Source organism: Saccostrea cucullata, unplaced genomic scaffold, assembly GCF_032062105.1.
Source record: "Saccostrea cucullata isolate Sc308-1 unplaced genomic scaffold, CSIRO_AGI_Scuc_v1 ctg1580, whole genome shotgun sequence".
Taxonomy (NCBI): domain Eukaryota; kingdom Metazoa; phylum Mollusca; class Bivalvia; order Ostreida; family Ostreidae; genus Saccostrea; species Saccostrea cuccullata.
Genome location: NW_026938867.1, coordinates 39735 through 60175, shown reverse-complemented (window position 1 = coordinate 60175; position 20441 = coordinate 39735). Strand labels below are relative to the sequence as shown.

The window sequence follows — 20441 nt, the reverse complement described above, 5'->3', positions numbered from 1 at the left end:
ATCGATATTCCTTCTCTCCGAGGACAATCCTAGACTGGAACAACTTACCATCTGTAGTTGCCTCAGCACCAACATTAGAGTCCTTCCGGACACAGCTGGACTCATATACGAGGTGCCAGCTGCCCACAAACAACAACTAAGTGTGCCAGTTTTTAACTTTTTATTGTACATAGCCCTGATCGGGTTTTTAGCCTTGTCCGTTGCGTGTGACAGTCCGAGTACAACGCTCTAGCTAGAGTAAACTCGTATGGAAGAAGAAGAAGAAGATACCATTTATCCTACAGATTTAGTCAAACCTTCTTTAACACACGTACAACCTCTCTATAGCATCTGTTAATTTGACATTTAATGTTAACGTTGATTTTACGCCTTGAACACAATTTCAATGTTTAATTAACTTATTTTTCTCAAGAGTTCTAAAATTTAATTCTTTAAAGACAAATTCCTTGAAAACTAGTGTTCTGTGTTGACTGAGTGTGTGCAGTTAGTAGAAGCTGTTAAATGGCTTATCTGGCATTTCCACAAAGACAGGTGGTCAAGAACTTTGATTACTAGGGATCCTTTCATCTTCGCTAGCCAAGGGTTTCCGATCCGATACCTACTCTACAACCCTTGGCAGATTTAGCCTATCAAACGGGAACTTTGATTGCGCCGCCTATCGCCGTAATTGAGTTAAGTCCCTTGAAGCTCTTTAATATTTGTCCAATGAAAATAGCTGTAACATACGTAGATCAATATGACGTTTGAAACAATATGGCGATCTCCATGTGGAATATATCCAAACAATTTCATACAGCTGTGGGCAGTGGGCACACCTCAAAAGTGGTAGAAAATATCGTTCTTCGTGGATTTTTAGTCAAGAGTTTGACACTACTTTCTACTTGTTGCCGTATCAATTATTATCAATGAGCCGTGACATTTGATTGGCTTAAATTGATGCATCTAAAATGCGGAACACGGACTTATGTGGTCCTTTCAATAATTCTTCAAAACATATATGATTAAAAGAAAAAAAATCAAATTAATTAATCCCTTGTTTTTTTTAAGCATAGATCACGTCCTAACTTTCATCCCTTGTAAATATTACTTTTATTTTGCATAAAAAACGAACAGACTTTAATTCAGCCGAAAATCGTCGATTAGTAAAAACCTTGCGTAGACTCGGACTTCGCAGCCAATCAAATTCGTTTGCGCGAGTTCTAAAATTTTCGGCCAAATCTGCCAAGGGTTGTAGAGTAGGTATCGGATCGGAAACCCTTGGCTGGCGAAGATGGGGATCCTTTATAATGTACCAGTACTGCCACAATCCGACACTTAAAACTCTGCACCAGTTGTACAGTATCTTGGTAAAAACAAGGGGAAAAGTATGGAAACTATAAATTTTATTGGTAAAAGATACAAATTTAAAATTATAAAGAAATCTACATTTTGATAAAAAAGCAATTATAAAGCCCCCGTCATTGATGTAAAAATAATCATCCGAATGCTAGATCCCTTTCACAGATGGTGCCATGTTGTTTTTGTTCGCCTATGTCGTCCCATTTACCCATGTGTCCGTCCCTCAGGCCTATTGATGTAGCTGACGAGCTTGCTGGCTCACCAGGGTACCAGTACAACTCGGATATGAGCCTTCCATCTGAGAATTTCCACACGCCACTTGTTTTGTCTCCATCAATTCGGTATTTATGTATTAAATCTTCGATATAAAAAAAAAGTATGCAGATAATTAGAAAAAGAATTTGGAACACCTAGATAATTTCTTTGCTTTTAATTCGCCTGAGGCGAAGGTTCAAGTGAGCTTTTCTGTTCAAAATTTGTCCGTTGTCTGTCGTCGTCGTCATCGTTGTTGTAAACTTTTCACATTTTCATCTTACCAAGAACCTTTAGCCACTCGTTTTTAGTGTATATTACTCCTCCTTGGTGATTACTAGGGCTCAACAGTCGCAATATTTTTCACATACATGTATATTCAAGGAAAATAATTATGAATTAGTGAAAAATTAATGGCATCTTTTGAAAACCTTCTTCTCAAGAACCATAGGGCCAGGAAAGATGAAACTTAAGAATAAAGCAAGTATAGCAATATATAGAAAAAAAAACTTTAAAAATGTTCTCCTAAAGAACAGCAAAGCTATAGTTATGAGAAACCATCCAAGACTCAGCTAGTGTAGATTCAAGCTGCTCAAATCATGGACCCTGGGACAAGGGGTGGTCCAAAATGGGTGATCAAAGTTTTAAGAAGGACAACATAGAAAAAAATTCTTCTTTTCAAGAACAGCAAAGCTGTGATTGTTCATATAAAAACATAAAAAGTATAGATTTAAGTTTGTTCAAATCCCCCCTCCCCCGAACCCATTTTTATATTTAAACTTCAGCCTGGGACTCTTGTTTAGTGTTTTAAGTATACTGGTTAACTGGTATACTAGAAAGGACATCGGAATTATCTATAGATTCACGTACATTGCATGTGAGCATGGTGCGGAGGAGTTAGAAAAATCGTTTTTATCTTGTTTAAAAGCTGCATCTCGATTGGCAAATGTTTTCTCCAAAATAATACCACTTACTTCACGTAATTCCTATATGTAAAATTTAACTTCAGACATAATATTGATAAATTCAGCCTTTTTCTTTACCTGTTCTTGTAAGGTTTAGATCCTCTACGAATTTTTGTTTTCTTTGTGTGTTTATTCTCAAAAGATGTCCATTGAAATTCTCACAGGACAGAATGGCGTTTGGTCTGGTTCTAGGAGTAGGGTCAACATTGTAGCATACGGGAACAGTTGCGTCATAAACATATCCAGAGCCGCCCTCGGAACAAAGGAATTGGGAATAACCTACATTATATAAGTAAATTGTTGTGTACATTGTACAAATTTTGTCATTTTTTTTAATTGATCCGTTTAAGATTCATCCTGTCTCTTTTTTCACCCAATCAAAGAAAAAGAAATACCAAAATAAAACGTATTTATAAATAAATAAATGAATTCAATTTGATATGGCATTCATATTCATCTGTCTTCGCAAGAGCAATTTCTTTTATCAGTGGTAAAGGTACTTTAAAAACCCCTCTGAGATGCAGAGTATAGTGACTTTATATATATTCGGCAGGGGTTGCTCACTCTTCCATGGCACCTGATCCCGCTTTTAGCGATCAATGCATGTTTTTCTCTGCTCCTATTTTGAAACATTTAATGGACTCTTGAGCTTGAATACTGTTGGCTATCCCAACACATTTCATTCCAGACTGTATTTGAAACGTTTCTTTTTTGGTATTTGGAAATTATTCAAATCATATCAATGACAAATGAGATCTAGACTCACTCAATATATCTTGGTAGAAAACTTTCTTTTGCATAACATAATATCGCTGGTTTTCTCCGACCCCTTTGACCTCGGTGTTTTCTCCAAATACTGAACAGTTGAGATTATTTTCGTCAAAAAACACAGAAGCACACTGAGATGTTCCTCGACATAGATCAAAACATTCTGTCCACTTCATTACTAAGCTTGAAGTAAGGGCCGCAGAACTGAACGTAAGAGGAAGAGATGGTTCTTGGTAACGCTGGAACACCATGTGACTGTAGCTCAAGCAATGTACTAAAAGGTAGAAATTCATTTTATTGTTTGCAGCTAACTGTAAAGTTTCACGTTTCGTCACGATCTTTTTCGTCAGATGCATCCAGCGTAAACAATTCACGTTATTGGTCAACTCAAATTATCAACATTGACACGGAAATAGTCTGTTGCACGAGCAACCAATCAGGGATAAGAAGAAAGTTCCAGTCGTAAAGCTTGCGGTTAGGAGGCGTGTACAATTTACCATGAGTGCAGCTGTCAACTAGATCGTGACGTAACACGAAACTTTACAGTTAGCTGCAAACGATAATATTTAAAAACCTCACTACATGTTATGCCATTTTTTCGAATAAAAAATGCTGTACAAGCATTTTTGCAAAAAAAAAAAAACCACACACACAACAAAAACAATAAATTGCCCCCTCCCAAAGGAAAACACATTCAATAGATATATGTATATTCGTAAATTCTTAAATATGTGCATAACTGTAAATATAATTGTAAGTTATAGTGCCATAAAAATCATTAGCAATTATATTAATCAAATTAAAGGCAGATTTTTTTTTATAATTTCGCCCATTATCTGTTTTCAAGGTAACGAGACTTATTTTTGGGATCCCCCCCCCCCACACACACAAAACAACAACTTGGGGAGACTATATCGATCTCAACATAATGAAGATAATATCGAATAAAATGATAGTAAAAAATATAACTGATTACAAAGCATATAAAAAATGTATACGTACCTAATTTAATCATGTAAATTTGATGTAAATAACACGAAAGAATCACATTCTTTAGCAACATTTTTTATGCCACCAAAACTCCTCTACTCTTCGTCCATATCTTTGACAGCCACTGATACGGCTACTAATGGTTATTAATAAGGATCGATTTAGGTACCTCTGTTTGTCAAAAGCATGCATTGTTTGAAAGCAATTTAAAAATCAGTTTCTCAATGAAGCTGTTAGGATACTTTAGATCTCGCTGATTTAGTAAAAATCAATCCCACTTACCAATACAAATAAAACCTAAAACACATTTCTGTTGATTTATTAACAAAACATATAATTATTCATTGATCAACTTTAATTAAAGAGCTTTGCATTATAATTTATATGTCAGAAATAAGTGCATTGATGAAATATTTCAGAAGAACGGGCACAATTTCAAATTTGATATGACTGAGAATAATTACATAAAGCAGATTTATTGGGAAGGACCAGGCTCATTCTTGATTCCAATCATTTTCATTGATTATAATTTATATGGTTTGACGATTAATTGAAGCGAAGTGATAAGTCATTTCTAAAGTAATTTCATAAGTCTTTTGTCTGACTTCACATGAAGTCTACAAATGTAGTCCATGAAGCGAATCAGACGATAGATGTATAAAATTTTGGAGCAATAAAAATACACGAAAAGCGCACGGTTTATATATATAATTATTTAAAGCGTTTAAATCCTTTTTATTCCCCCATAATCGAGGTTTCGGGGATATACCGGTATACTGAGTAGCTTTTGTCTTGTCCGTCCACATGTCTGCATGTTTGTCTGTATGTCCGCCAATTTAAAACTTTAACCTTGCCGATAACAAAGTATACAAGGTGATGAGGACAAATACTAGTATGTCGGTATCCAAAAAAGGCCCCGCCATAAAGAATACACAAATGAAATATAAAAGCGCTTTCAAATAAAAAATTATGGACGAGGTTAAGGCTTTTACAGACACTCAGTTTGACATGACAGACAGACAAACAGTCAGCTAAACAGACAGGCGGACAAGTGAAAAACGTATACCACTGAGTGTTCAATTACGGGGCATCCAAGTGAATTATAAGATTTACATTCAACAAATGATAAAATGTTACCTCTCCTGACGAATGAGGGGCATAATTTACAAAATTCTTAAAATCGCTAAAATGAAATATTGCTATAATTATGTTCCCCAAACGAAGTTGGGGAACATATTGTTTTTACTCTGTTTCTTATTATTATGTTCCCCAAACGAAGTTGGGGAACATATTGTTTTTACTCTGTTTCTTATTATTATTCTTTTTTCTTCTTATTTCTTCTCCGGACTTTTTTGTCCGCGAGTGTTCTCAGAAACTGTACACATAACTGAGCTAAAACCTTTTTAGGGTTAATAGGTGTGTAGTGTAGGTGTGCGGAACGAAGGTCATTTTGCGCGCATACGCATGCACGTGCGTGCACGTGAAATGAGTGAAATGACTGATATACTTTATATAGCTATAAATTTTACATTTTTTGATGAAATGCTTTGAAACTCATTAAATGAGGATATATTAATAGTGTTAATATAATGACACTGTTAAATTAGCACGAACTCACGCGCGTGCACGTGCGCTTTGCTCTGATTGGCTGAAACTAAAATCTCAATATCTCTTTTGTTTTTTGACGAAACCTTTTCAAATTTTAAACATAGTCATGCATTAGGATATCCTACAATATGCTGTATAAAAATTTGCATGAAATCACGCGCATGCACGTGTGCTGCAATCTGATTGGCTGAAACTTTAAATGGCTATATCTCCTTTATTTTTTGACAAAATGTTTTGAAATTTAAAACATAATCATGCATAAGGATATCCTGCAATATGATATGCAAAATATTTCAAGAAATCATGCGCATGCACGTGTGCTGCAATCTGATTGGTTGAAATATTAAATAACTATATCTCCTTTGTTTTTGGAAGAAATGCTTTGAAATTTAAAACATAGTCATACATTAAGATATCCAACAATATGATATAGAAAAATATTCATGAAATCACGCACGTGCACGTGTGCTGCAATCTGATTGGTTGAAACTTGAAATGGCTATAACTCCCTTGTTTTTCAACCAAACAGGATGGGATTTAGAACAGCGATAAATATAAGGGACTCCTAAAAGAAGGTATGGTCATCATGCACGTGCACGCACGTGCGTGCATTTGGACCGAGTGAAATTAAAAATACACTTGAATGAGTGATTTTAATACTTTTGGACTACTTTTGGCAACTTAATGAAGCTTACAAGGAATAAGGCACCAAAAGGGAGTTGGGGAGCGTTTGGGGAACATCTGTAACGGTTCCCGTTACAATTAGCCCTAGTTATTATTATTTTTCTTCTTCCTGGGAAAATTTTGTCCACGAGTGATCTTGTAAACTACACATCCGACTTAGGTGAAACCTTTTTAGGGTCAGTAGGCATGTTATGTAGAGTTGCCAAACAAAGGTCATTTTGCGCGCACGTGCTTGCAAGAGCGCGCACGTGTAACAGGTGAAATTACCAATATAATGGATATTGCCGTAACTTTTCTATTTTTTGATGAATTTTTTTGAAACTCATAATGTAAGGATACATTAGTAGTATAGACAAGATAGCATGGTCAAAATAGCAAGATCTCACGTGCATGCACGTGCGCTTCCCTCTGATTGGCTGAAACTAAAGTCTCAATAACTTTCTTGTTTCTTGTCATAATCCTTTGAAATTTTGAACATAGTCCTACATTTTGAAGATCTACCGCATGATATATAAGAATTTTCATGAAAGCATGCGCATGTGCGCGTGCTGCAAGCTGATTGGCTGAAACTTTAAATGGCAATATCTCCTTTGTTTTTTGACGAAATTCTTTGAAATTTAAAATATAGTCATGCATTAGGATATCCTACAAAATGATATAGAAAAAAAAATCATGAAATCACGCGCATGCACGTGTGCTGCAATCTGATTGGCTGAAACTTTAAATGGCTATTTCTCCTTTGTTTTTTGAGGAAATTCTTTGAAATCTTAAATATATTCATGCATTAGGATATCCTACAAAATGATGTAAAAAAAAAAATCATGAAATCACGGGCATGCACGTGTGCTGCAATCTGATTGGCTAAAACTTTAAATGGCTATAACTCCCTTGTTTTTCAACCAAACAGGGTGGGATTTAGAATATAGATAGATGTAAGGGACTCCTACAAGAAGGTATGATCATCATGCACGTGCACGCACGTGCGTGCATTTGAAACTAGTATATTTAAAAATACTATTGAATGAGTGATTTTTATTACTTTTTGGCTGAATGCTTAAATATATAGTATATTAAAATATATAAATAGTGTAGACAAGATGATATGGTCATAACGCACATGCATTCACATGCGCTTGGGTGCAATGCTATAAATTGAATATAATTGGTATCCTTCTGGGAAAACGTTGTTAAAGTCAAAAATGCACAGAGTTTGTCTTATTTAATGAAGCTTACAGGGAATATGGCACCGAAAGGGAGTTGGGGAGCGTTTGGGGAACATCTGTAACGGTTCCCGTTACAATTAGCACTAGTTTCTTTCCATATCAGAGGTGAGAATTTTTTATCATGGCCATAGGCGTCGGAACCGGGGCGGGGGGCTTAGACCTCACTTTTTTTTGCAAAAATAGTCATCATATAGGCATTAAAAATTGGGATTAACCTTTTTTTGTTGGTTTAGCCCCCTACATTCGATTATAGCCCCCCCCCCCCCTTAATTTGCTTCCGACGCCTATATAAATTCTTCTACATGTATTTGAAAAAAGAAATTCCATGCTGTGGATTTCAAGAACGCATTTAAGCAATAGTTTATCTATGGCACGCCAAATTCACAAAAATGAGAAAAAACATAGTTTCACAGTCGATAAACTAGGTTTATCGGTTGTAAACTATAGTTTACGGACTGTAAACTATAGTTAACAACGTTAATCTATATTTTATATCTGTAAAGTATAGTTAACGCGATAATCTATGTTTCACAACCGTAAACTATACTTAACACCAAAAACAATCATCTGCTATGGCACGCCAAATTCACAAAAATGAGATAAACCTAGTTTCACAATTGATAAACTAGGTTTATCGACTGTAAACGACAGTTTACAAACCGTAAACTATAGTTAACAATTCGTTAAGTATAGTTAACGATTCGTTAAGTATAGTTTTCATCTGTAAAACTATATTTAACGGTTGTTAACTATAGATTACGAATGATAATCTAAGTTTATGTGTCTGTAATAAGCGTTAACAATAGATTTTGTTGATAAACATAGATTCACGTTTGTAAACTACCCCGGTATAGTTTACAATCGTAAACTATAGTTAAGAGTTGTTAATCATAGTTTCACAACTCGTGAAACTATACCTGGGTATTTATCAGATCGTTAACTATAGTTAACGGTTTGTAAACTATAGTTTACAAATCGTGAAACTGTATTTATCAGATAATCTATGTTTTGCAATCGCAAATGATTGTTTTCAGTGTTAAGTATAGTTTACGGTTGTGAAACATAGATTATCGCGTTAACTATGGTTTACGGATGTAAAATATAGATTAACGTTGTTAACTATAGTTTACAGTCCGTAAACTATAGTTTACAACCGATAAACCTAGTTTATCGACTGTGAAACTATGTTTAGCACATTTTTGTGAATTTGGCGTGCCATAATCTGCGATTGCAAAATATAGATTATCTGATAAATACAGTTTCACGATTTGTAAACTATAGTTTACAAACCGTTAATTATAGTTAACGATCTGATAAATATAGTTTCACGATTTGTAAAAATATGATTAACAACTCCTAACTATAGTTAACGATCGTAAACTATAGTTTACAAACGTGAATCTATGTTTATCAACAAAATCTATTGTTAACGCTTATTACAGACAGATAAACTTAGATTATCATTCGTAAACTATAGTTAACAACCGTTAAATATAGTTTTACAGATGAAAACTATACTTAACGAGTCGTTAACTATAGTTTACGGTTTGTAAACTATAGTTTACAGTCGATAAACCTAGTTTATCAATTGTGAAACTAGGTTTATCTCATATTTGTGAATTTGGCGTGCCATATTTATCAGTTAATACTTTCCATTTTCGTTCCTACTTAGATTAGATATATATTTTGAACTCGAAATAAATGCTACTAATATCTGACCATTGTTTCACATTTGAATAATTTGCCAGGAAAAGGCGTTAATGGTAATCTTACACAATTGTCATGAAACGTGATTATTTTAAAATTTCGATCCCCGTTTCTTACTTATCTCTTTTATTCTTTATATGGCAATATACCGTTATCACCTCGCCCACGTGGCCAATGGTAAAGTACGTTTGCTCTAAACTCACAAAGTCGCTTATATATGGGTGTTTATCACGCAACTATTATAGTTCGATACGCAAGGGTGTGATCGTATTTGCATATGAATTTTTTAACTTACCCCCCTCCCTTTTTTTCATTCACACATGTATATAATGGAAAGTTCACACTTGTAATAGGAATTTCCTGTATTGCTTCATTTACAAAAAAGAAGAAAATGCCTATGATCAAATTTACGATTAACTTAGGATATATTCCTAAGATGCTTTCGTTTTACTATCTAAGACGTATCTTAACAAGATATTCCCAAGACGGGGAAGTGTGAATGTGTGTGAGAATATGACTAAAAATCTATGTAACATGACATGTAACTTTTTGAAATAAAAATAGATATTCCTAAGATATCTTAAGACACGTCTTACAAATTTTCATTTATAAGCTTGCCTGTTGGTTGCCTAGTGCCTACGTCAAAAATCAATCTGCCTCGATTTTTTTTAAAAAAAGCAACCCAGGTTATATAGGTATAACCTTGGTTGGAACAGTTTACATTTTTTTTTTATAATTCGCGAAGATGTCAAAGATGCAGTTTATAAAGCGTAAACTGTCCCAACCCAGGTTATACGGCATCTTATACATGTTTATAACTTGGGTTGCTATTTTAATTCAGTTCTTTCCTTAAATAGCTTGTAACTTTATTAAAACATCTTTTTAATGTATTTAAAGTAGAGTGAAAATTTCATAAATTTATAGTTGAATGTTTCCTTTGATAAATTGTTCCTGAAAAAACAAGTGTATACACGTGTAACTACACATATGCATCACGTCCTGCTTTCACAAGTATAAAAACGTATTTATAGATCTATGCATTAAATTCATTTTATCGGTTTATGTAAAGAGATGTTTATAAGGCAAATGGTGTTCATATTTTGTGGTGATTGCTGGAACATAATACATTTATATATAACTGAAATCCGACTAAAATTTGATCGAACTGTTTAAAAAAAGTTTAAAATAGGAACCGGAAGTCGTATGTGCGCATGTTGGTAGTTATCCACACATGGCCGCGACCACGAGATAGTAAATCACCGGTATTTTCTTACATAATGCACGAATAGTTTGATTTAAACTTAATAGTTATAGAGGCATTAGTTAGGCATATTTAAAAAAAAATATGGGGAATTCATCGTCTACACCGACAGTTCCTCCGCCCTCAAGCTCCAGCATACCATCACCACCACCTGCAACACCCTCACAACCTTCCAACTTGACACCACCGCCGTCTATAGTTACGTCAGAGATAAAACCTCCAAATGAAGTCAAAGAAGAAACAAGCAGTAACCCAGGCACATTTGAAGAGATGCATCGAAAGTGCAAAGGTTTGAAGATGTTTAATTTGCTGATGACAAGGCATGAGTGTTGAAAATGAAAACACCAAGGTCAAATAATGCAGTTTCAAATATTTTTATTATTTTAAAGCAGATCAACAGGAAAGAAGTATTGAAAAATTGAATGTTATGAATTCAAGCAGTTAATGAGTTTCCAAAATGTTTTTTTCAAGAAGTCATTCATTGAAACATTTATCTTGCAGAGAAGAATGAGCTATTTATTTTTAGGTGTAAATTGAATCTCTTACCACATTATAATTTTTTATAAGAATTGCATATGCACAAAAATCATTTAGTGCAATGGGAGTCTTAAATTTAGCACAATTGGGATAATGAGATGGCAGAATCGCAGATGCAGTTTCAGTTTTAATCGTGATTGGCATCTTCCAAAAGGAAGGGGAGGGGTTTGAATCAGTAGATAAACTGAAAGCAGAAAATATACAACATACATAGAGGATATTCAGTGTTTTGTAGTTGAATATGGAATTTATTTCACGAGTGGGACAGGATTTTTGATATTTTCACGAGTGCGAAGCACGAGTGAAAATATCAAAAAATCCTGTCTCACGAGTGAAATAAATTCCATATTCAACTACAAAACATTGAATTTTCTGTTTATTACATTTTTAAAAAAAATTCTTTGATTTTTCCTTTGCCTCTGTCTTTAGGTCACCTGAGTAAACTCAGGTGACCTATTGCTATCACTTTTCGTCCGTCGTCGTTCGTCGTGCGTCGTGCGTCGTGCGTTAACATTTGAACATTTTCAGCTTCTTCTCTGAAACCACTGAACCAATTTTAACCAAATTTGGCATATAGCATCTATGGGAGAAGGGGAACAAAAATTGTGAATTTCATGGGCCCTGCCCCCCTGGGGCCTGGGGGGTGGGGCAAAAACCACTAAAATTAGTGCAATCTTTAAAAATCTTCTTCTTTACTCCTGGACATCAAGCAGTCAAACTGTTTGCATGATTGTAATCAGCATTGAGTCCTCTACCAAAATTGTGAAATTCATGGCCCCGGGGTCAGGGGTTCTGGTGTTAGGGTGGGGCTAAATAAGTATATAGTTAAATTTCATGAATTCTTTGAAAATCTTCTTCTCTGCTCCTGGGTATTAAATAAACTAACTAAGTGCATAGTTATGATGAGCAAGAGTGCCTCTACCAAAATTGTGAATTTTATGGCCCCAGGGTCAGGGGTTCTGGTGTTAGGGTGGGGCTCTATAGATTATATAGTGAAAATACATAAATTCTTTGAAAATCTTCTTCTCTGCTCCTGGGTATTAAATAAACTAACTAAGTGCATAATTATGATGAGCAAGAGTGCCTCTACCAAAATTGTGAATTTTATGGCCCCAGGGTCAGGGGTTCTGGTGTAAGGGGGGGGGGGGGCTCTATAGATTACATAGTGAAAATACTTGAATTCTTTGAAAATCTTCTTCTCTGCTCCTGGGTAATAAATAAACTAAATAAGTGCATAGTTATGATGAGCAAGAGTGTCTCTACCAAAATTGTGAATTCTATGGCCCCAGGGTCAGGGGTTCTGGTGTAAGGGGGGGGGGGGCTCTATAGATTATATAGTGAAAATACATGAATTCTTTGAAAATCTTCTTCTCTGCTCCTGGGTATTAAATAAACTAAATAAGTGCATAGTTATGATGAGCAAGAGTGCCTCTACCAAAATTGTTAATTTTATGGCCCCAGGATCAGGGGTTCTGGTGTAAGGGGGGGGCTTTATTGATTATACAATGAAAATACACTAAATCTTTGAAAGTTTTCTTCTCTGCTCCTTGGTATTAAGCAGATGAACTACCTATGTAGTTATGATGAGTAAGGGTCCTAATCTTCCAGAATTGTGAATTTCAAGGCCCCAGGGTCAGGGGTACCATAAAGGAGGGGGGGGGCTGTACTTATATACTGAAACTGGATGAATTGTTTGAAATCTGCTCCTTGGTATTTATCAAATATTTTTGAAAAGCAAGGGTGCCTTTTCAAAAATTGTGCAATGTGTGGATCTAGGCCTAAGGGTCAGGGGTTCATGTGTGATTGGGGCATTACTGATCATGCTGAATATTACTGATTACTTGAAATGCATTTTTTGTTCCCCTACCCTGCCTATGGGTATTTAGTAAACAAACTAAGCAACTGCTAAGTGTATTGTTATGATGATCAATGGTGCCTATTTCAAAATTGTGAATGCCATAGCATCTGGATTAAAACATGAATCAAATTCAATCACTGGAAAGTTGTTGCATAATGCTCAGGTGACCTATAAGGCCCATGGGCCTCTTGTTTTGTAATACAGTTATAGGCTCGTGATGTCATAGTTGAGCGGTTGAGACGTCATAGCTAAGTGAGGTGAAAACACTGTAAACATGGATTTAGCAACACATTTTTGGTAATTTTGACAGTTTTATTCGCTGTCAGAATGATTTTTTTATTTCCATCTATCTTATATTAGGCCAAGGAAGATTTTTTTTACAGCAATCTTCGTTATGGGAAGGGAAATCGAGAGTTTTCCCGCACTCCTGATATTCGTCACACTGTGACAGGATATCATTTTGATATCCTTTCACACTGTGACAGGATATCATTTTTATTCAATGAATAAATTAGAGAATTTCACGGGTAAAAATGTAATAATATGAACTATGTCACTCATTCTTGATCATGTTCTTTTCATATTTTTAGAACTTTTCCCTCAGACATTTGAGGGTGGTAGATTCCTTGTGTCAAAGGGGTTGAGCAGTCATTTCCAAGTCAGCCACACACTCACCATGTCCCAGGTGTCTCCACAGGAATCAGGATACAAGTTTGGTGCTACTTACATAGGAACCAAACAGTACAGCCCCTCAGAGGTAATCAGAGAGAAAAGGCAGCATAAAACTTACAGAACTATATTCAAGTAGTTAGGGTCTTCTTTGAAAAAATGTTTGATTGTCGTCTTCTGACCCACTGGCTATAAATGGCCTGACTCAAAACCTTTCTTCCCTAGGGGAAAAATATTTTTCTTTATTTCTAGATTTTCTGATCCTTAAACTTGTAGGTTGAAATTTTCTTCAAGAAAAATTTTTCCAACTACCTACCAACCAAAAAAAAACCCAACATATTTTAAGATTGCCTAGCACACCCATGTTGATCATGCTTTCATAAAGGCCTGCTCATTAATAGTTTTTTAATACACCTCTCTTTTCAGGCCTATCCAGTTATGATGGGAGATATTGACCCCTCATTGAATTTAAATGCACATATCATACATGCATTCACTAGGAAAATAAGAACCAAACTCCAGTCTTCAGTGAGTATCTTATCAAATTTATGTGCTTCAGTTTCAAAATTAATTCACAAGCAAGGAATTGTTGATGTCTTAAATTCATTCTAATATTTCTCATAAAGCAGTGTAATAAGTGTGTGTGAAAATGAGTGTGCCCCAAACATGTGTTCATCATTTGATTTAGTCATTAAAGCAGTTAGTAATTTTGGATTATTTTTATTGCTGAATAGGTGCAGGAAGGAAAATTCATGGGTCAAGGATCAATAGATTACTTAGGGGATGACTTTACCTCAACACTGACTCTAGGAAATATTGATATTTTGAACAAAACTGGTGAGTATATGTGAAAATAGTGTAACATTGTTTGGTAAGTTTTTTAAAGAAGTTTTATTCATAAGGGAAGCAGAGTTACTGAGCCTGTAATTTGACTTTCAGGTGTGATTGTCGGCCATTACCTACAGAGAGTGACCCCCAGCGTAGCTCTAGGAGCAGAATTAGTGTATCAGAGGGGACCCAGGGTTCCTGGAGGTGAAATCACAGTCATCTCATTAGCTTCCAAAATTACAGGTCAGAAATACTTGCAGAGTACTTAGGAGAAAGCTTTGTTCAATAAGGTTTATGTGCAGTCTTCGAAATAACCCGGGAGCCCGATGCCCGGGACCTGGTAAATTTGCCAGCGGGCATGTAAAAATTTTCAAATTGCATGCCCGAAGGGCATGTGTGAATTTTCTTTCGATGCACAATGTTTGCTTGCCATTTGTTCTGTCGTACCCCAGTTATTCACGTAAAGTTGCTACGTAATGTCTTAAAATGAATTGCCAGTCTACATTCTTCTTACGTTACATTCTCAGTACAACCTGTCAAATGATTGTCAATCGTAATCATTAAAGTGTTTAATTTGACCTATTTGTTTTATGGAAGTTTCTGTATAAACAAGTAACAGCTTTTTAAAAAGCTTGCCTGACTAAATCAATCAATTTATCTGCATGAAGAGTGATGACCCTTTTGAGCAATACTTTGTGGGTTTAAAAAGTATCCTAACTTTATATTTTGAGAACCTTATGTAATTGAAATTTTGATTTTACTGAACTTGTAGAAGAATCATCTCTACACTGCATACTAAAGAACTTTGTAGTTGAAGGGGGGGGGGGGGGGGCCTGCAAGTGGAGTGATCTTCCCTTGGATCTAAATTGATTTTAAGCTACATTGTAACACCTATCATAAAACTTGTTATCAAATCATGCATTGTGAACATTTTAAAAGATGGATATAATTAAAAACACATTTTGTTGGAGTGTATTTTCTCCTCTTAAGTAAACAGTAGTAATGTGTGTTCATTATTTTTTTTTTCTTAAAAGGGGGGAGGGGGGATGACACTATCATATAATACATGATATATTGAGAATGAAATAAGTAAATTCAAAAGTTAGGCTTTGTAGAAAGAAATATCCAAGATTATTCACTACTTTTTTATTTATCGTGTGCATCTGAACAAAGACATATAATAGATCATGCATCTGGACATCGTCTCAAGCCACGGTCCAGAGTCCGCATATAGCTCTCTCCAACCCGTGGCTGCTTAATCACAAAAAGTGTCGAAATCTTGAGTATTTACGCCTCCCTATTGTGACGTCATATTCAGTCAGTGGCAAGTTTTATTTCCATTGCAATTGAAATCTTTCCTATACTACGATTGGATATTGAAAGGTCGCGATAAAGTTCATCATCCGACTATGCTTTACTCGCATTGGTCAATATTTCAATGAGCTATGAAGAATTCTCTCCTCGTTTAACCAGGGCCAGAATGGGAGAGGATCGTACATTTTGGCCGTGGTTTGCGACGATGGCATCTGGAGATGATGGCATGAACTGCGTTGTTTATTATTATTGGACTTGTCCATTTATGGAATAAACCAACCGCGGGATCGGTAAACAAATTAGAAACATCATTTCTTTAGTGTTACATGTCCATATACCATGTATACTGATGTATACGATATGTTGTTTTAAAGAGTGGTATAAAACTTGTAGATAGAATTTCTGAAGCATTAGAAGCAAGGGTTAAACTTTATTTAATTCCATGGAAGTTAGCACACCCATTCATACAACAGAAAAATCCAAGGAAAAGGCGCGACATATGAAAATGGCAGACAGGCAGGCCATGGTTGATTTACGAAATTACGACTCTATACATAATTTAAACATAAGATAGAGAGAATTTAAAAACAGAAACACTGTCCTTATAGTTAAATATAAAAACCTTATATTTTGTTGTACAGTCATAACTGCTATATGAATGAATTTTGAGTAGGGCATGTACAAATTTCAATGGGCTTGGTAAAAATTATAGGTATACATGCCCGAAGGGCATGTGCTGAAAAAAAATTGTTGTGAAGACTGTATGTGTTCAATGAATGAAAAATTATAGAATATGGTGAGTTTTACTCTGAACAGAATTTAAAAATACATGTCATTTAAAATTGTGCAGTCAATATTTAATTCTTTCTTTGATTATTTTATACTTGCATATAACAGAAATTGCAAACAGTTCTACATACTGTGTATACTATAGAAGTTATAAACAGCTTTACATACTGTGTATACTACAGAAGTTATAAAAGTGCATGTCTATACTTTGTTTCAGGGGAAAATTGGCAATTCACAGCCAATGTGTGCCCATCAGCAGTAGCAGCACATTGTTGCTACTATCATAAAGTAAATGAACAATTGTCAATCGGAGCAGAGGTAGAGACAAGTCTCATGACGCGAGAAAGTGTAGGTAAAGGTTGTTACCAGCTAGAAATACCTAGTGGAAATGCAATGTTTAAAGGTGAGTCAAAAAGTTTTATTACCATTAATGATTTTGTGTATGAGTGCCCCTTTGTTATTTTCAATCTTTTTATCACCCGATTGGTCACTAGGTCAGTTACAATACAAATACTTTATATAAATTGTACTTTGGTTTGATATTCCAGGTTCTTTTGATTCAAACTGGGTAGCAGAAGCTGTGTTAGAAAAGAAACTGATGCCCTTACCATTCACCCTACAGCTTAGTGCTATGGCTAACTTTGCCAATGTTCAGAAGAGTTCATATAGGTTTGGAATAGGTTTAGTTCTTGGTTGAGAGTTTTAACAAAGGACATTGACTGTGATCTTTAGTTATGTTCACCTCATCATTTAAGGGAAGGTGAGCCTATACATTTACTGACTTGTGCCTGGAGGGAAAGACAAAAGCATTTCTGTGGTGTTTTGACCACTTCTTCTTGACCTTTAGATAAGGGACATTACTCCGGGCAATCTGTCTATTTTTTCCCGTACAATAGTTAATGATTAAAAGTGAGTGTCACTTATAAGCTGGCATTATGCTGTACTTAGAATGTGTGATAATATTAAACAGGTAGCTGTGTGTGGCATTTGTATCAAGCATATGATGTGTAGTAATATATGCAATGTAAAGCATTATGATAAGAAATATTTAATTTTCTTTCAAAATCATATTATTAAAGGGTATTTTGAACTACAGCCATGAATGTTTAGTAAGGCTTTAAATCTTGTCCTTTGATTATTTCAAAGTTTAAAATTTTTATGTTCAATTTCAGGCATTTACCGATAGTGACATGGCATGATTTAATAATTATCATTATTTAATAGAGGCATTGCTTTGATTATTTTATGTAGAATGAATGCATGGATTTAATTATTTGATAATACAACATGTTCATCATGATAATCAGTATTTTATTCTACTGATTACACTTTTAGCTGGAAAACAAAGTGTTCAGAATGTTATTGGCATTGTTTAGTTTTATCAACACTGCCATCTGACTTTCATCACCATCTACATATTTGCTGATTATTCACTGTGTCATTAAAGAAATTTTAAACAAGCAATATGTTTTTGCTTGTTTGTGCACCATAGCGTTTTTAAAAAGTCATCTTTACAACCTTTATTTAAAGAAGATGAAAAACAAGATATGATTGTGAAACATTGTTGCCTTTATTGAGCTCAAAAAAAAGGATAAATTTTCTTATTCCAAAGTCAAATTTCAAGGTCATGGTCAAGAGATAAGAAATATGTATGATTGTATGTCAAAACATTTACCTTTAATTTGACTCTTTGACCTTAAGATTGGGGTTTGACCCACACTGGAAAAAAAAATTATCCTTGACCATACCTTTTGAATGGTTTGTGCTTGGGCATTCATATTTCACTGGTACACTATTTCACTGGTATACTATAGTACCTCGGTACTCAATGAAAGAAGTATTTTCTCTGGTTGACAGCATTTTTGATCTCTTGACCTTGAAGTTTGGTTTGCAGTTGAAAAAAAGTGTTCTTTGCCAAAAGCTGCCATATGGGGGTCAAGGTGGCATCAGTGTTTAGCAAACATGTTTTAATGCCCCTGTAATCAAAGATTCTGGGGTATATAGTTTTTACCCGGTCAGTCTGTCTGTTTATCTGTTTGTCCGTACTGGTTTAAAATTTTGACCTCATCTCAAATTTAAATGTTGGCTGTAACTTTCGCTCTAGAAAAAGGATTTCATATTTATGATATTTAACCTTATGAATACATGTATACTCAGTATCTTGAAGAGATGCAATATTGACTGTTAACTTTTATTTATCTTTTCTTGAAAGAAGGACAGAGAAGACAATACAGACAACAAGACAGTGCATTTAGACAAGACAAGTATAATATGATAAAGCCGAAAATATAGGTATTTTTTCTCATTTAGTAAGACACAGGGTGCAGGTTCCATGAATACATATACAGTGTATCATTAGTTGCATAAAGCAAAACTTAATATAATAGGATCACAGGCCTTTAAATCGCTTACAAAAAATTGAAGTGTTATTTTATAAAAAAAAACATCTTTATACACCATTTTTAGCTGGGCTTATTGCTCAAAGAGCAATTGCCGGCTTATGTGATCCTGTTCAAGGCAGGATGTTGACCCCATAGTCGCCATTTTAAAGTTACGTGGAAAAATATAGTTCTTACTCTCAACCGCTTTTGAGATAATACAAACGCTAAATAAAGCAACAAAAATAGAACGAAGGTTTATCTATATAAAATAAACATTAGTAGTAATGACTTTGAAAACTTAATTCATAAGTCAAAGAACATAGTTCATTAGCGTAAGGATTTTTTATAATCAGTGTTACCGTAGTTCTCTACACATACAAGGTAAAGCAGGAGAGGGAACCAGACAGGCCTGTTTGTTTACATTCAGCTGCGGTACCAGATTAATTCTGATTCTGACAAAATCGGACCGTGGTATTAGGATTGAAAAACTCACTGTCAGTGTCTTATCATTTATATTAATAGTTTTAAAATAATTTTTTCATCAGAATATAAACGTGATTCATGTAAGAAATCCATTCTACTCTGTAAATGAGCCCGGCTCTCTGTACTTCTGAGTACTTTGATTAAAAGTAGGATTTAAGCGATCTAAAGGCCTGTACATTGGACCACACTTTAATCTCATCTTTACTAGGACAATTATCGGCTAATTTTTTGATATGTTGTAAATTAAATCATAATTCTCATATTGTCATTCATTCAATTATTCTCTCAAAAAACCATATACATGGTACAAGAGGTACATATATACATATTTACAATAATTATGGACGAGCAGAAATTACAGGAGGACAGACAGTGTCAAAAATTTTTTGTAATAAATATACACAATTTTCGTAAAAATGCTGGATCTGTACTTGTCATCAAATTACAGAATTTTATTATATTTGGATGTACATAGTATTTCTGCAACAAAAAATCTTTTCGGATACTATATAATGCATTACATTCCAGTAAATAATGGAATTCGTCTCCTATCTGATTATTATTACATAAATTGCACACTCTTTCATTTAAAACTTATTCATATCATTTGACTACTAGTAATTAATTAAGAAAAACCAAAAGGTTAGTAAAATGGTATGCACATTTATAAAAGTTAACAAGTTTATGTGATTTTAATTTTCCTATTAGAGGCCTTGGACGAATATAATGGTGTTTGGAATTTTCATTCTGTCTGTTATTAATGTTATTCATGACAAGCTTTAACTT

General features: G+C 34.7%; 2 protein-coding genes across 3 annotated transcripts; one reads left to right on the top strand and one right to left on the bottom strand.

The window, feature by feature from the left end:
* Nucleotides 1-1449: 1449 nt before the first annotated feature.
* LOC134251554 (uncharacterized) lies at nt 1450-4404 on the bottom strand. Of its 2 annotated transcripts, XM_062733955.1 has the most exons (4): nt 4326-4404; nt 3322-3597; nt 2634-2834; nt 1450-1696 (listed from the first exon to the last, which is right to left on the bottom strand). In XM_062733955.1, exons 1-4 carry the CDS (start codon nt 4384-4386, stop codon nt 1476-1478), a joined length of 759 nt encoding a protein of 252 aa, XP_062589939.1. In that variant the 5' UTR covers nt 4387-4404; the 3' UTR covers nt 1450-1475. The 2 variants fall into 2 exon arrangements, with proteins under 2 accessions (XP_062589939.1, XP_062589938.1); XM_062733954.1 differs by lacking the exon at nt 4326-4404 and having other exon boundaries at nt 3322-3888.
* Nucleotides 4405-10722: 6318 nt separating this feature from the next.
* LOC134251561 (mitochondrial import receptor subunit TOM40 homolog) lies at nt 10723-18255 on the top strand. The gene is made up of 7 exons (XM_062733963.1): nt 10723-11085; nt 13782-13948; nt 14287-14388; nt 14595-14697; nt 14800-14931; nt 17009-17194; nt 17340-18255. Exons 1-7 carry the CDS (start codon nt 10881-10883, stop codon nt 17486-17488), a joined length of 1044 nt encoding a protein of 347 aa, XP_062589947.1. The 5' UTR covers nt 10723-10880; the 3' UTR covers nt 17489-18255.
* The last annotated feature ends 2186 nt before the right edge of the window (nt 18256-20441 follow it).